The sequence below is a fragment of the Acomys minous genome (assembly GCF_964271855.1).
Source record: "Acomys minous genome assembly, chromosome: 6".
In the NCBI taxonomy this organism is placed as follows: Eukaryota; Metazoa; Chordata; class Mammalia; order Rodentia; family Muridae; genus Acomys; species Acomys minous.
In genome coordinates, this window is record NC_140487.1 from 13,744,007 (window position 1) to 13,762,179 (window position 18,173).

General features: G+C 36.4%; 1 protein-coding gene across 1 annotated transcript; it reads left to right on the forward strand.

The window, feature by feature from the left end:
- The first annotated feature begins 309 nt into the window (after positions 1-309).
- LOC311600057 (uncharacterized protein) lies at positions 310-17,220 on the forward strand. Its single transcript, XM_084786314.1, has 4 exons — positions 310-390; positions 6,134-6,179; positions 6,621-6,777; positions 16,816-17,220. Exons 3-4 carry the CDS (start codon positions 6,628-6,630, stop codon positions 17,023-17,025), a joined length of 360 nt encoding a protein of 119 aa, XP_084642440.1. The 5' UTR covers positions 310-390; positions 6,134-6,179; positions 6,621-6,627; the 3' UTR covers positions 17,026-17,220.
- Positions 17,221-18,173: the final 953 nt, after the last annotated feature.

The following is an 18,173-nucleotide window of genomic DNA, read 5'->3' on the forward strand; positions in this document are numbered from 1 at the left end:
AGAGGCTATCTATCAAGTAAATATTTTCAATTAACAAAATTTCAGTTTTACTAAGATTTTCTTAGACTTTACCTAATGCCACTTTTTCCATTATAGAACATTAACAGTTCCAACTTGTAGAATTAGACCATCTGTTTATAGGACTTTGAACTAGATTAGCTATTAGGGAAATATGTGTTCCCTTCCAATCTTGACAGTCAAGACACATTCACTGTATTCAACTGTCATCTGTCCTCTGGCTTGTGGCTGACAGTTTCTCAGATTTCACATGTTTCAAATGACCTTCACAGTATTAATAATCCTTCCTCTACCATCCCATCAGCTCCTACAACCATCTCTACTCCTATAGACTTACCTCTGGACATGAAGCCTCCAAACCAGCTTTTTCTGGTGAGTCTCTCCCCACCATTCCCATCTACCTTCCACTGCCATGCAGCATGTCCATACTCACTGGTCTATCTCTGGACCCAGGTCTCTGGCTTTACCTGATAAATGTACTTCTCACTTTGATCAAAAATGTCTACTTGAAACATATAGAGACCCACAACTGGTCAAGATGCAGAGAAGAAACAGATTGTGGCATGTCCAGCCACAACAGATAAATCCACAGCACAACCTTTGCACTCAAGGCTATGGGAACTTTACAGAGAGGATTCAGAATGGTTCTAAAATCTAGAGGACCCTGCAGTGACCTAGAAATGGCAGGGAAACTTCACCTATGATGCTATAGCAATATGGCTGTCTAAGTAGGACCCAAATGAGGACAACGATGAATAGACATCCTTATGTGGAAGGGAGAATCTCATGGAGCCTCACTCATAGACAAAGAATTATAGTCAACTAAGGAATGGTAAATGCAAGAGAATTTGTCTTCTCCAGGGATGACGCCCTTAATTGGTTACACAATTCCAAATGTCAGCCCTAAAATCACATACACAAAAGCAACATCAAACAGATTCAACAGGTTGTATTTGTATATAATGTAATATATATTTATTGACAATTAATCATTGATAATAATTTGTATGATTATAAAATAATGCCCTAATTTTGAAGAAACAATATAGAATTTATGTGGTTATCAAGAGAGAAAGGTGTAATTTCATTTACATTTCATCTAAAATTGCACCATCGATATGAATTAAGAAGAACCAAGATAGGAAAGATGTTTTTGTCAAGGCTGTCAAATACAAATAGCGAAAACACTAAGAACGTAACATTTATATAACTCCTGATTGTGTTATGGCTCTTCTCGCTATAAGTAATTTGTTGTATACATGTGTAATAATATAAATGTATATGTAAAAAATAAAAAATGCTTTAAAAAAGAAGAAAAATGTAGATCATTTACTTATTTTAACACACTAGGAATTACTATCTGAAAATATTTCAATGTAGATACTGTCAATTGAAAGGAAAGTAAAATCTTTTTGTTAATAGTTACTTATAATTGTCTTATCATCTTGTTTGTTTTATAAATCAGATCCTAAAAAATGATGTATATTCATCCATTCAACCATTTTCAAGTAAATGTATGTTCTCTGTTATTTTTGGTATATTGAGCTAATTCTTTTCTTTTCTGAGGAACTCAGAAGTCTGTATAGTATTCATTTTGCTCAGGGCTTCCTTCTCACATATTTACCAATAAATTTCTCCCACATCTCTTTCCATAAAAGCTGCACCTTGACTAGCATAATGATGTGATAGAGCTACTGAGCTGGCTTAGATACCCTCTGTATACTTTGTAACACAGCCAATCAAATCATGACAATAGGTCAGCATTTAGCCTGTTCCTGCTCACATGAACAATCAGAAAGGAGAAATTACTAGCTCATATTTTATGATAAATGATTAAATATTATTTGTATTGTTTTAAGAAAGTACTAAGAAGATGGGAGGTATGGAAATTATGATTCCCACAGAAAGTTTTTTTCACTGACTGTCTTTAAACCTAATGATGATGGCAAGTCAAGACCTTAAGATTATAGAACTATCAAGATAACATTTTTCTATGCCACTCTGGCTTCAGTTTTTTTATCAAAGAGTTATCAGGGTCACCAAGCACAATGTAGAGATTGCCAAGGACTTGTTCAAGGATCACTGTGAGTTTGAGGCCAGCCTGGTCTGCAAAGCAAGTCTAGGACAGCCAAGGCTAACACTGAGAGACCTTGTCTCAAAAAAACAAACAAACAAAAATAAATGAAAAAAAGGAGAAAGAAACAAAAGAGTTTTCAAGTCTGACCAAGAACTCTGACGATTATACATAAATAAGGAGATGGGGATATTTAAAATCATGTTTTTCTTTTCAGAAAAAAAAAAAGATTATACAACTATCAAAGAAACATGATGTCGTTCTCAAAACAGCAGCTTAAACCTCAAAACATAAAAATTCCATCTTACCATTTTACAATGCATCTTACAGAAAATGGCAAATCCAATTTCAGTAACTAAAACCTTGAGCTTAAGATCAAATCAAACATTTTAGGGGGTAGAATACACTTTAATGACTTACTGAATATTACATGGAAGCAAGGACATGGCCAGGAACTGAAAAAAAAATACATCTTCTCACAAAGGAATAAAACAAATATTCTCAACTTCGAAATTCATCTAAAATTTAGTTAATCTGTATTTTTTTTTAACCTGTCACTGAATGAGACTAGAGCTGTAATGTGTTCAGAATAATTTAGATATCCTTCTTTTAAAATCTTTATGTAAGTTTTAGGCCAGCTTACTTTCTCTCTTCTCTGTGAATGAGACAGTGAGAACGCAGCACGCACTCTGATTCACCAGCAGATAAGTGACTTAGGCTCTCACTCACAGTTTCCCACACTGGAGATGTCAATGCATATGTTACTGTCTAGTCGGATGAAAACACTGGGCCTGTGATGTCAAACAAGACTAACACTTTTATTTTCAGATGTACCCCATGGTTTATACATGCTGAAAGTGTTTCTTAACTTTTGAACTTGTAGAGTGCTGAACTCTGCGAAATGGAGGCTTATGGTTTCTAAACTGAAATGAGGTCTCCATTTTGTGTGGTGGCACCACTCGACTTGTTTCTATATGGTGAAGGAGTTCAAAGGAACAAGATACCTAAAGGATATTTATTATTTACTGAGTTTCTCTAGAAATTTTCCTTGGAAACATGAGTTGTAATGTATCTTGGGGGAGAAGTAATGAGTACCTTTTCTTCCTTCTTGTGACATGCACTCAAGATGGATTAAAAGTACAGAAGATCCCATAAGCATTCTACATAACTGCATGTTCTGTACCCATGGATCCAAGAAAACTAACTTAAAGTATATGTGCAAAACAGGTGTCTCTTTTGGAAGCTATACAGACCTTATTCCTTTATTATCCCCTAAATAGTCAAATATGATTATTTACACATCTATATTATATTTGGTGTTTGTGGTGCTCTAAACAAGACTAAAAGTATACAAGAATATGTGTGGATGTTGTATGCAGATACACACCATTTTAAAGAAATGAGTAGGCGACAGGCGGTGGTGGCGCACACCTGTAATCCCAGCACTCAGGGAGGCAGAGGCAAGCAGATCTCTGTGAGTTCGAGGCCAGCCTGGTCTACAAAGTGAGTCCAGGACAGCCAAGGTGTAGTTTGAGAAATTTTCCAAATTTTCTGTATTTATTCATATGTTGGCTACTCCTGTCCTTTCCTGAATGAATCTAAGCATTTTAATTTTACCTTGTGTTTATGTTACTCTAATATTTCAGAGATACATTATTGAAATTTTTATCTTATAGATGTAATCATTTCCTCTGTGCTGACTTCGATACTGGGCTATCTCAAGGCTTGGGTCCTCTAAAATTTCCCTGTATAATAATGACATACGAATCTTCTCAAAGTTGTGGCTTATTGATTAAGGTGACTTTTTACAAATCTACTAATTCACTCTAAAATATCTGCTCCCTTACTTATCTTTAGCATTATATTTCATTGTAAATTGACTAAATCTGTGGTTAGCACTTTAAAATATTTCAATATATTGGTATTAATCATAACTTACATGCTGTAGAATGGACATTTTAATATTTTCTGACTGTTGCTGATCTACCTGGAGTTAAGTATCCACTGTCAACATTTCCCAGGTACCTCTCTCTACCATGGCCCCAGGCCCACCATTCCATTCTAATTCTGTGTACCTAAATTATTTTAGGTTTCACATTGATTATGATCATGCAGTGTTTATCTTTGTCTGACTTATTTCCCTTTGCATAACAACCCCACATTGTTTACAAATGACCTATTTCCTTCTGTTTAAAGTCTAAATTGTGCTCCATTGTGTATAAATGGCACACTTTCTCTACCTAGTTACCAGCTTGCATTGATTTCAGAGTGTGGCTGTTGAGAACAAGAGGCAAGGCTGTGAAAACACCTATTCTTTATGTCGATTTCCTTTGGGTGTACACTCAGTCAAAAGCAGCACTTATAAATCATGGTTCGTCTATTTCAGGATGCTGCCTGCTCTCTCTCTGGAGATGACAGCAGCAACCTGATAACGCTTAGCTGTGTTGTATCTTTTTAGGCCAGTCATTCCAATAACTGCAAGTCTGGTGAGGTTTCTGTTATGTCCCATGATTCTGATCCAGTGCATCATAAATGGCAGCGTATCATACGTGGCAGAGAGAGTCATTGCCTAGTCTACAGACTCAGTGTGGGTCTGTATGTTTATCAGCAGATGCGTTATCAGTTTTGTGTGATATAAAAGACAGGGGAAGATGATCTGCGGAAAAGTTTGCTGAAGGTGTTACTTTAATCAGCTACAATCTTGTCAAATACTGGCCCTCCTTTCAAAAAGCAGCTTCAGTGTGCCCCAGTGCTATGGATTACAATAAGTACATTCTCCTGGGTTTTGTTTGTTTGCTTGTGGGTTTTGTTGTGTTGTGTTTAAGATTGTTCCATTTATGGGAAAGAAAATGTGTTAGGAAAAAGGTTATTAGCCTCAGATGTGAAAGAGAATTGTCTTAGAACTTTGTATGAATCCTATTGTCCAGGCTATATTGTATACCAGCTACATAAATACTGATATATCTGGGGTCACATCTGAGGCATGTTTTCAGTTCCCAGATGGCTCAGAGTCTATCTATCTACAGGTGAGAACCACTGTGCTCACTGAGTCCCATGATTTCACCAAATTCCTTAACAAAGTTCACACGGATCTCTAATGTTGATCAAACCCTACTCAGTTGATGAAAAGTGAAAAGTACGTTGTCTTAATGTGGACATATTTTCAGCTATTAAAAATATTATCAAATATTTCTTTAATATGTGTTTATACAACTATAGCCTATGTTATTTTAATAAGCAAAATTTATATTTTCTATAAATAAGCATGCAAAATTACATTAACTACACAGATTTTTGCAGTTATTACCTTAAATACGATAAGAATCTGTAATTTGCTAAGATAATTTGTAGGAAAAATAGAACTGGAATGTCTCAGTTAACTTTATCTTTACCATATCTTCAATTATAAAACTCACCTTTGACCATGTCCCCTGGAGGGGGAGACCTGGTGGCACTCAGAGGAAGGACAGCAGGTTACCAAGAAGAGACTTGATACCCTATGAGCATATACAGGGGGAGGTAATCCCCTCAGGAACAGACATAGGGGAGGGGAATAAGGGGAAAAGAGGAGGGAGGGAAGAATGGGAGGATACAAGGGATGGGATAACCTTTGAGATGTAACAAGAATAAATTAATAAAAAAATTATAAAAAAAGAAAGGTAAAAAAAATGCACTTTTGAGAAATTTCTCTTTTAAAAAATGTGCCTTGGATAAAAGATTTTGAAATTTAAAATTTAGCCAGAACTCAGTAAATGTGAGTAATAGAACTTTTTTCATAAGGCTGTAACTGATGGCTTTGTGTCTCAGGACCGGAACTCTTTCAATAAGAGGTGCGGCTTAGGGCATCTTTAAACTCCTGTAGTGATTTTCAAAAGGAGGAGAAATCTGTGGGCATGAGGATGCCCACTAATGGGAAGTTTCTCTGAGGAAAAAAATCATGGTTGGAATGAGGTGCTTATGAATAATGAGGGGACTCTGCCTGCAGCTGATGTGGGGTGGGTGCTCTGTCATCATAATTGACAACACTTTTCTGTCTTACAGTACGGCATGTGACAGAGAACAACCATCACCATTTCTGTGGAGAAAGGTGAGTGTTACATCCTGGATCTGGGATCAGACAGCTGAGATTTGCATATCATGGCTGGACTTTCCTTGCTGAGTAACTGCAGTTGTCCAAGTTTCCTGTCTCCAGCTTATAGAATTGTGATAAAGTCCATGCATCTACTTAGCAGGATTGTTATAACATTGAAAATCAAACAACAGTTTATAAATGCTAAACTTCAAAGAGAAAACCATGGGTTAGTGTAGAAAGCAAGCTATGCGGGTGATGAATGGTACTGGTCCCAGGTACTAGCTCAGCACAAAGAGGTAGAAGCTCAAGCAGGTAATTGGATTGTGGTTGACATGTGATACTGGTGAATCTTTGGGGTGACAGGGTGTGTGGCCCATACATGTAAGTGTCTGGGGTTTCCTCCTCTTTAAAAGAACTATTCTGACTAGAGGAACTCTTTGGAATAATGACTCACAGGAAGACAATGGGGACAACCCAAGAAGCAGGAGAGGCCATCAGACCTTGTGAATCGTCACAGCAACATCTCCAAAAGAAACTTAGACAAAAAGAGAAGAAAACATGGGAACTCCTGGAGAGTAATCTATGTGGTGAGACAGGAGCAACTGAAGACTTTGTGAGTATGAGTGTGCAATACGCAATGCCTTAGCAAGAAAGGAAATCGGGAAACCCTGGGCACTTGCCCCTGAAGAAACAGCAGGATTGTTCTATACTTTCCACTGTTTTTTTCTATTCCATGTAGGTGATGTTTACATCAAAACATTCTCAGTACATTCTGTTTATGTACTTCTACTCTTCACTGTCTAAATGATGAACCATTGCATTTCTAGTTCCATGACATTTATCCACTTTGAATCTTCCTATGCATCTTACTGGATTTGTTCTCTCCTATATTTCTCTCTCTCTCTTTCTCTTTCTCTCTCTCTCTCTCTCTCTCTCTCTCTCTCTCTCTCTCTCTCTCTCTCTCTCTCCCCCCCCTTCCCTCCCTCCCTGTCCTCCTCTCTCTTTCACACACACACACACACACACACACACACACACACACACACACAGAGAGAGAGAGAGAGAGAGAGAGAGAGACAGACAGACAGACAGACAGACAGACAGACAAAGAGAGACAGAGACAGAGAACTAAAAGGCTTAAAAACTAAGATAACATGTTTTTGCATTAGACCAAAACTTGTCAATTGCCCTATTTTCACACATCACATTCTTCTACATTTACATAAAATTTGTAATGCTAAATAAACTTTTCTTTCTTTAATATAATTCTACTGCTTTTAGAAGTATTCTTGCCTTTGATTCCTAGTATTTGCAAACAAGAAAAGGACCTAATTTGTTTGCAATACTTGTATATCCGAGATAAAAACTGCTCTTAAAAGCAAATAAATATGCACACAGAAATCTATCTCAGTGGGACTCCTCCTAGTTAGGTTTCCTATCACGTAAAGTTGAATGGCTTCAGGCACCACCCATCCTTACAAAAATAGAAGATTCATAATGATAGAACAAAAAAAACCTTCTTTAAAATATCTTTAAAAGTTCTTTGCCCTTTGTTTTCTTTTGTTAGCATACTGTTAAATGTGTGCTTTTAGAAATCATATCTTCAATTAATAGCATCAGATGATGTAAATAAGCAACTGATTATCAATGTAAAAATACATGTTCTTAAGTTAGTTTTGGACGAAGAAGGTAGTAATTTATTGTTTCTCTTTGTTGATTTGAGATAGAGTCTTATGAAATTCAGTCCATCCTTAAACTTGCTGTGTGGCTGAGGATGACCTTAAACTCTTGGTCTTCAGACCTCCACCTCTGCAGTGCTGAAATGCTTACGTTTTTTAACATGCATGGAAAAATATATATGCCTTTATTTTCATTATTTTTGCTGAGCATACACTTAGAGAATAATAATATAACTGAGGTATTTATTATCAAAGTAGTATGGTCAATTAAATGTTATAAGTTTATGAATTAACAAGTTAGACTGATATCATCAGATTATCTTAGAAAAATATAAGTTTATGTAATTGAATTAAACTGAAGATGTTGATTATCAAGTTGATAGAAATCTAACTTTAATCTAACTAATCCTTTTTTCCAGCCAAGTTGACATTTTCTGAGTTCTTTCACCCATTCTATCTCCAAGGGTATTCACAAGGACAGGGTGAACATTATGACCCAATAAGTGAGTTGCAGTAAACTCCTGAGGGGACCATCAAGGCCCTGGATTGTCTCTGTGCTTGCCTCACTGCTCATTCACTTATACAATCATGTGTTTAGACACAGAATAAAATATTTGAACTGATAGTCTTTTGATATTTAGTATACTTGCTTAGTTTTTTTTCAACTTTAACAAAAATGAGAATGATGTATATTTGTATCAATAAATTTGTTATCCAGTGTCCTTCAAAATGTTCATCTCTCACGGCCTATTGCTGTATCCATTAGTAACTTGATGGATGCTCTATTATAGGTCCTTGGTAATGAAGCCAGCCTTCCCTTTGGCACCCAGACAGGACAGAGGAAAAGTACTTAGATCCAAAAGTAGAAGCCAGAAAACAGGTCCTGGTCCTTGTCCCGGTCAATACTTTAGATGATTCAAGTCTAAGTTAAGTGGGGCCTATGTTGCCATTAGATCTCGGGGAATGCAGGGAGCAGCTGGAATATCTGAAAAAGTTGAGTAAGACACTTTTTAGATATCATAATAGTTCCAATGCTATAAAAGGCTTATCAAGTTTTTAAAAGTCTACTGAACTCCAGCAGAGCTTCAACTGATATTAAAGATCAGCAGAGTGACAATTTGTGAGATCAATATTTGCAAAGGTCTGAGCATCAGGACTCGAGGAATTACCAGATACATATGTGAGGACTGAGTCTCTCCATTATCTCTTTTCAGCAATCCTACTCCGTAGGTAAGAGAGAATTGATCCTACAGATAATATGTCACGGCCACAGAGCAAATCAATTATTAGGATGTAAGAAGAAAAAACAACAGTAAAGATACAACAAGGATCTATACTTTATGTCTTTTGCATCCTCTCTCCTAGAGTTTCACTTCCTAAATAATAGTAATAAACAAATAAGTCATGTTTCATGGTTTGCATTGGATAACAAAAAACGCCTGAGAAAAATGATTTGTTATTTCCACTTTGTGGAAAGTAAAAAAATAAACTCAGTGTGTGAATGTATGAAAGTGTGGTACTTCGTAAGTGCAATGAAATAATCAACTCTAAAGAAAAAGATTTGTCACATACATAAACTTTGCATATACTGTGCTAAGTTAAATAGACCAGTCAAAGGAGACACATTTTATATGATTCTCTTAATATGAGGTACCAACCAAGAGTAGTAATCAAAGTCATAGAAGCAGAAAGTACAGCGTGCATTAGCAGGGATTGGAGTAAGGAAGAAGAGAGAGCTCCTGAGTGCATATTTTAAAGATGGAAACATTTTGGACATCTACCATGAAATATGAGTATACTCAAAGCTAACTGCATGCCTTAAAGGTGATAAGAAATTAATGCGATGGGTTTTAGTGTAATAAGATACTAAGAGCAAAGGGTATGAAACTTTGTCAGAAACCAGTCCAGTTGGAGTTTAAGCTCTGTGCTAATTCCATGTCCTCTACCCTAGACACCTCAGTGCCTGTTTCTGGCCAGGATCTGAAAGTGGCTGAATATTTTGCTGGCATACCTGCAGCATGTATATGCTGGGCACCAGGAGTAAACACAGACCCTTCTAGGATGAAACTCAAGGAAGAGAGTATCCTTGTCATACCCAAAATGCATCATATCAAGGAAAACATTAAAATTATATTATTATATGGATAACAAGTAATCTTTGTGTAGTGATAGCAATAAGGTATCAGTTTAATGTCTTGACTACTTTGTTCCCTTTTAAAATGGTTGCTTTCCTTGTTGTCATGGAAACAGCCATGGGTAGGCAACATGATATAGGTACACAGCCTTTCCTGGAAATGAAACCAGGAATATGTTTGACCCACAAGATGAAAAACCATTAATTCTTGCAGCCCTGGGCTCATATTAGCACTGTGTCTTTTGACATATTTAGTAAGAATGTTGAGAAAAGAGCAAAGGACAATGACCTACTTTCAGCAGGATCTGGTGACTAGCAGTTGTAGCCCTTTATTTTCAGTCAGAGAGAGACAAAGCTAAACTGACAAATGATTCTGAGTGAAGAGGAACATCAGGCCTGTTTGTACTCTTCCCAGGTGCAGGATTAATTGTCATGGTATAAACTTACAGCACAGTGTGTTCTGCAGTGCTGTCACTCAGTGATGTAGAAACCTGTCTGTCATCATTCCCACTGTGCCAAGCAATGCCCTGAATAACCCACTGGCTTCTACAGGACTGGCCTAGATCATTCCAATGGCAGCTAAATGGATGCTGATGTTTCCTTTAGTGTTTAAAGGACCCCATTGCTAAGTATTTCTGAAGTACACAGCACCTTCATTTTTGTGATCAGGATTGTCTTCAGGATACTACAAAGGTAGCTCAAGATATTAAAGTTTCTGTGAGGATGCAGAATATTACCGAACTGTATCTTTTGTTTATTTATGACATTTGGCCCATGAGAAGTTGGGTGCTGTTTATTCCTGCTACAATATTGAGTTCTTATTTTTGGATCAATTTGTGAGATTTAATTTTTCTTAAACGTAAATATCTTCCTTTCAAAAACTCAATTCTTCATGCCAATATTTCAGCGCTAATCCACCTTCCTCAGCCTCTTGACATGTGGGGACAAAGCCTGGGACGTCATCCTGGGTCCCTTTGCATGGGACAGGTGGGGGCACACTGCACCTAAACTAGAAATACTGAGATGCAGGTGAATTTTCAAGTCAAAATAATGCAAAATGGGGAATGTAGAGATCAGAAAAGACAGGGATTGGTGGCAAGAAGACAGGGGCACAGAGACAGCGGGGCTGGAATGGAGAAGGTACATAAAAGGAAAATTACAGACACAATATTGACAGACCTGGGATGCTCCTGAGTGTGAGTGATAGCAAACAAAAGGACAGCCTTGGTGACATCTTCCTTAAGTGAAGGTAGAATGTCATTATTCATCTGCTTTAAAACTTCCAGAAACTTCAAAATGCACTTACATGGCTCTGTACAATCCACTTGGAGTTCACATCTTCGGCTCTTTGTTTTCTCTTTTTTTCTATGCAGAGCTCCGACATTACTAATCGTGCCATATGGTGTCAGTGCCTACATGCCTGCTAACCCTTCTCAGAAGCCCCTTTAGGTCAAATTTATTTTCTGACTACTGAGGTCCCGAGAAAGAACTGCTTCAGTTTACTCAAAGAAAGACTTTGGCAGTCATTACTATCAATTCCAGCACCATTCTTCAGCAACTATTTCCCCCATCAAATTGTCCTCTATAGGGCACCTCTGAGTACTTGTCTCTGTGTCTCTCACATGATTACCTCTCCATCTCTCTACTAGAAGGTGAGTTCCCTCAGGGACCCTATTGACAGTGCATGATGTATAAGAAGTCTTCAGAGAATATTTATTGTGTGCGAGAAAATACATATTTATAGGCATTTTCGAATTATTATAGAGAAAGTATACAATGTGGTAAAAAAGCAAATAAAACAAAAAGAAAAACCTTTAGTGTGAGATTAACACTACCAGGCTGACATACCTTGCTATATCCATGAATATGTTTAATATGTTAAACTGTCTTGTGACTGTGGCAACATACCTGACATGGAAAAAAAAATACTCCTGTAATTCTAGCATGTGGTTAGAAAAGGAAATAGAATCAATAGTTTGAGTCTGTTCTGGGATACACAGAGATTCTTTCAAAGCAAATAAAATGAAAAGTTAAAAATTCATTTATTTTGTCTCATGGTTTTTAAATTTTCAGCCCACCATGGCAGAAAAAGCACTAGGCAGTGAGGAAAGGGGGTGTTGGGGTAGGGAGGGAGAGAAGAAAGGGAGAGGGAGGGAGGAGGAGGGAGGGAGGGAGGGAGAGAGAGAGAGAGAGAGAGAGAGAGAGAGAGAGAGAGAGAGAGAGAGAGAGAGAGTGAATACAGAATATGTCGATGCTGCTGCACTGTCTCCATTACCCTATATTATTCCATTCATTGCTACAGCATCTGGGATGCATACATTCAGGGTGGGCCTTCTCTCTTTAGAAGTCTTTACAAATACTGTCACACACATCTAGAGGCACTTGACTCAGTTACAGGGCACTTTTCAATCCAGCGAAGTTGACAATTAAGATTAACCATTATAAAGCAGAAGTAGGAAACATTGATTTCTAATTCTAATAATAGAATGATTACATACTATATTATGTATGCATTCTGACAGTACAGGATTTGGTTGATATGCTTGAAAACCAACTACCACCCTTTAGTAAGAGTTTATCTAGAGAATTTACACATTAAAATCCTATTTTGGAGTCATATTATAGGAAGAAAGAAGCTGGTACGTTCACATAACGAACAACCTCCTATGTGTTTTAGGGTATATTGTTATATTTTTGGGAAATCGTATTTTTCAAGGGATGATGATAGGATTATTTAAGATAAAGTTAGTAAAAGTAAATTAGTATACTAATATAAAACTGAAATATATTCAAAGGTCTTTAGTAAATCCAACCTGTAAAGATGCGCTAATGAAATTGTTGCTCTAAAAGGCTACAGACATGTTTACATGAGAATGTTGTGCTAAGAAAATCAAAGTCCTGTACATTTAACTTTTTACATCTTAATAGGATATATATAAATTCTGTATTTCATATTAGTAAAAAACTGGTAGATACGTAATTTCTAATGGATCTAAATGGAGCAAGAGAGAAATATTAGGAATCTGTGCAAATCTAGATAGCAATGGAATTCTTATACAAAAAGAAAAGAAACCACCTCAACCACACACTCCTGGAGTTAAAATGCCCCCATTGAAAGATGCCATTCTATCCTCTTCTGTCATTAACTAGCGTATTTTATGTTTTGCCACAAAATATCTTAGAAACCATTTGCATCATCTGTTCAGATTTATAATAATGTGTTGTGCTTTACTGTTCCTGGAGATGGAACGAAGATGGCATTGTTAGCTTATAATGAAAATAAGGTAGAATTGAAGCCATCTATTGGGTTGGGTATCAATTTTCATTAATACCTACAAAACAATCACATGTACAAACATAAGGACCTGTGCAACATGCTTATTTAGCTTTTCCCCTTTCCTATCTTGCTTTCATACTTATGTTTTAGACTATGAATATTAATTGCCATCATAAAACAATACATTTGCATTTTCAAAAGGAAAAGAATCTTAACACAATGGTTGCTTAGGCAACAATCCAATAGTTATATACAGTCTATTTCTCAATGATGTTAGATACAATTTAGCATTAACAAGAGTGCCAAAAATCTAACTATACCCAGCTCCTTGTAATGCCTCTCTGTTTGAGAAATATACAAAGAAAAGTAATTTGTTCCTCTGAGAGAACAACACTGGACAATTGACAAATCTTTAAATTATCATGGTCCTCTTTGGGGTATATTTGTCACTCAAAAGAAAACAGAGTACAACTATAACAAATTTCAGACTATCAGTATAAACAGAGTTATACAAAATCATCCTAAACTTGGGTTAACATTATTTAATCTAAGTGATCAGGCTTATGGAAAAAAATCACTTCTATCAATTACAATGTAAAGAATTTAGATGTGTGCTATATTTCAAGATCTTAACAGATGTTCCCAGGGACTGGTAGGAATCAGTTTTATCATAGTCACTGGTCATTTTCTCAATCAACCTTTATTCTTTCAGGGAAAATGAGTAAGTCATTACTTCACTTTGAACCAGCCCTTTTCTGAAGGTACATCAAAGAACATTATGCCAGCCTTCTGTTAACTGGAGTCACCATGGACTCATAATAACATCCTTCCTCAAAGCTTTCACGCAGCACAACAGCGCCCTACTGATAACAAATTATCACAGAGTTACTAGTTTCAAACAAGATTAATTTATCACTTTCTCTTACTCTGACTTCAGAAAGTGAGAAGTTCAAACTGAGCCTTACACACTTAAGTCAAGGTGTCTACAAGGTTGCTTTTTTTCTGGGAGTTATAGGGAAGAATTCCTATTCAACTTTTAGAGCCCCTGCATTCCTTAGCTCTTAACCTGTTTATCCAATCTCTTGCTTCTATCTTCACATGCTGTATTGTCTGATGGTCTCCTGCTCACCCCACCCATCGTGAAGACTGACGTTGGAGAATATGCACCCAACTCATTCAGGAGGCTCCTCTCACCACATTTAACTTAATCTCAGATGCAAAGTACATTTTAACCATTTTGAAGTATATAGCTCAAAGTGTCACTTCTGGGAGAAAAAGTCTCCAGGAATTTTGCATTTTGCAAATGTCGAGTTGCTCTATACCTGTTAAACACATCTCCTCTCCCTGTAGGCTCCATTAACTACAGGTAGCCCCCATCCAACTTCCTTCTTCCAAGAATTTGACTTCTTTGCCTGTCTTATATGAAGAAATCATAAAGTATATCTTTTTGTCATGGCTCAACACAATATTCTCAAGGTTCATCCATGGTAAAACAATCCAGGACATTTTTAACACACTGTTAATGTTGAATATAACCTCATCATCTGGCAAAACAGACTTCCCAATCCAGTTATACATTGATATTCTTAGCTGGTTCACTATTAGTTATTGATAATAATGCTACTATGACTATGGGGGTACAAACTTTTCTTTTTATTTCAATTAGCAACCATTTCTTTTTTATATTTTACATATACATTTATACTATTACACATATATACAATAAACTACCTACACAAGAAGAACCACAAAACAATCAGAAATTATATAAATGTTATATTCGTACTATTTTGGCTTTTTGTATTTGGAAACCTTGAAGAGAACATCTTTCCTATCTTGTTGCATCTAAAATTCTGACTCTTATCTAAATCAATATCTATCATTTCACATCTTTATCAACTTAAAACATCTATGTAGACCTAAAAACATCTTAATGCCTAAACAACTAAGCTTAATTGTAAAACTAAACTATCTGGTCTTCATCCCCATCAGAGACTTGAGAAGGAATAAAATTAATTGAGTAGACAGAAAGTGTAGGAAAGAAGGTTCCACGAGAAGAAAATAACAGGGACAGTTTGATGCCTGAATAGTCACCCAAATTTCTCTATATCGTTGGAGCATCATCTTCAGCCTTCTGGCCCAATATACCTAATAGGCATATTTGCAAGGCAAGAACTTTTGAGGACTTGCTCACCTACTTTGGCAGAGTTTGGCCATTGACTCTGCCTGCATCCAAGTTTGCCCATTTTTAGGCAGAATTCTATCTGTGGCAGAAACGAGGACATTTTGCTCAGTGTCTCATTTGCCACATTTGAAACCACCTCCATAAGGCGGTTCATTGATGCTTATCATCTTTGACGTAGGCTGGGTGTTGCCAGCAGTTGACCTGTCTTATTGTCAAATAATCTTTAAATTAATAAAAAATCTTTAAATAACATATTCTGTAGGTTTCTGAGGTTTTTTGAAAATCTTATCTAACTATTTTACCTTATCTATCTATAGAGTCATATATATTTGTTACACTTAGGATGTATATTCTTGTGATAGAAATAGACTAGTACTTGATATAACCATGATTTGGTCAACTAACAATTAACTTGTATTCCTTAAGTACTAAGTAGCCTGCAATACCGCTTTCAAAGTATTAGAAGTAAATCTTGAATTATAGTTGAGTCATATGGGTACAATAGTTTATATTAGAGTAGAAAATATATATATATATACATATAATGTGTGTAAAGAATAATCTTAAATTTGAATTCTATAGCAATGTATCAAAATTAAACTTATTTTGCATCAAAATACAAAATTCTATACCAGTGAATTAAAAATAACTTTGTGAGTAAAAATTAAGGCATTAATTTGAGGAATAGACACAATAATCTATGACCTTGTTTTCAACCCTTCAAGATACAGATACATAAGTACAAATAAACACAGAAACACACACTCAAACATAAAAAACCGCACACACATACTCATACACATACATGCACACACAGACACATATGCACAAACACAGAGGTTTTTTAATCCTTTGATATTTTTTCTTTTTAAAAAAATGTTTCCATTATATAAAAAACTGAATGAATAAATAATTAAATAACCATTACCTAGGAAAGCAGAAGTCTTACTTATTTTTTTCTCTTTCACTTTCTAGTTTAATCCCTCTGACAAATTTTAGGTTGTCACAGTTACTGTTACCACATAACATCTTTGTCCCAAGACAATTTCCCTCTACTCTGGATTTCAGTTGGACAGATAAGAAGAGGCCGCAGCAAGGTGTAGAGGCAGGATTTGCTGTTCAAGAGTGGCTTTGTGGCTGCACACATTCAAGTGGTCTGCTTCTTTGGGGTCTGCTTAAGTTACAACGATCAATTTCATCTGAGGCAACATCCTTCCAGGAGAGCTCATATCTGATGCCTGCCAAGAGAGAAATATAAATGGACCAGCCATTTTCACTAGAGGCAACATCTAAGACAGAGCTTCCAGTGGTCACCCAAAACTTTTCATTGCTTCGTAATGGCTAGTTCCAGACTATGATCAATTCTACTCTCTCAGTCCTTTCACAAAGGTCTTCTGTGCACCTGTGCACCAGTTTCCAGTGTTTGCCTCCAGAGAACCAGACTGAAGGTAGGCAGTCCAAGCGGATGTTCAGAGAGTCTCCTACAAGATGGCATACTCTTAGAGTTGGTGAGTTGGAGCATAAGCTGGGAGAAGCTGGAGCTGAGCACCCAGACTCCAGTTTCAACTGATGTCATTCTCCAATAGGATATCTGGGCTTCTTCACAGCAGAGTGGCTATTTTTGTTTGTTTGTTGTATAAAACTAGCATTGTTTTAAAAGTGTGAGGCTGAAGATATTCTCTTCTAAGGATCAGTTTTACTGCTCCCAAGCCTATCGTTGCTTATGTTTTGACTGTGTTATATAAACAAGGAATTTCTACTCTCAGCTTTGGCATATACATACCCACTAATAAAATAGGTTTAAGAGAGAGTCCTTTTACAAGCTGTCAAAAAAAAACTATGGTAAAACTCTATTAGCTTCAGTTTTCTTCAATTACATACTTTATATGAAATTCATATTTATATTAAACACTTGTTTTAATGTATAAGACAGAAAAAATTTCATTTTATTTAATATTCAAGAAGCATGTGCCAAAAGAGCAATATAAACTTATTGCTTTGTTATAAGCCTTTGAAATTTCAAAATGTGTCTATTCAAACCACAGTGAATATTCACCATCAAAGGCACATTCTTCAGGTTGTCCACACTAGCAGAAAGGATTATATGAACAGGAGTGTAGTCACTGCTCATCATCTGGAAATTACTCCTGTGAACTGCAGCTGTCATTTCATTACCATTAAAAGCACAAAAGATACTTAATGTTCATCATATCCAATATTACAACAGAGAATCTGAGATCTCAGTTTGGGGCAGTAGGTCCTTTTAGTATTCAGAGAAACTTAGTGGGCACAGAAGTTTTCAAGAATGTTTCAGAGAAAGATCCACACTGTTGAAATATCCATCAGGAAGTTTGTTTGTATGCATACTTGTCGGTTTGGGGTTTTTTTTTCATGTTGTTTTGTTTTGTCTTGTTTTCTTCTTAAGGTGGGGTCTCACTTTGTAACCCAGGCTGGCCTTGAACTCACACAGTGGTCCTCCTTCCTCAGTCTACTGAACACTTGAGTTACAGTGACATATCTGTGTGCCTATGGACTGAGTTAGAATCCTTCACCTCAAAAACCATTTTAAGGCATCTCACTCCATTGCTTATCTTTAGGTGAAATGGTCTTCAAGCATAAATGCTGCCTCTTATAGTCCTTTTTAACATACCTTGGACAAAGTGTGTATTTTTAAAACACCATGCTGTTGACCCACAGAAGCTTTTATAATTCATTAGGACTTTGCACTGCTTTT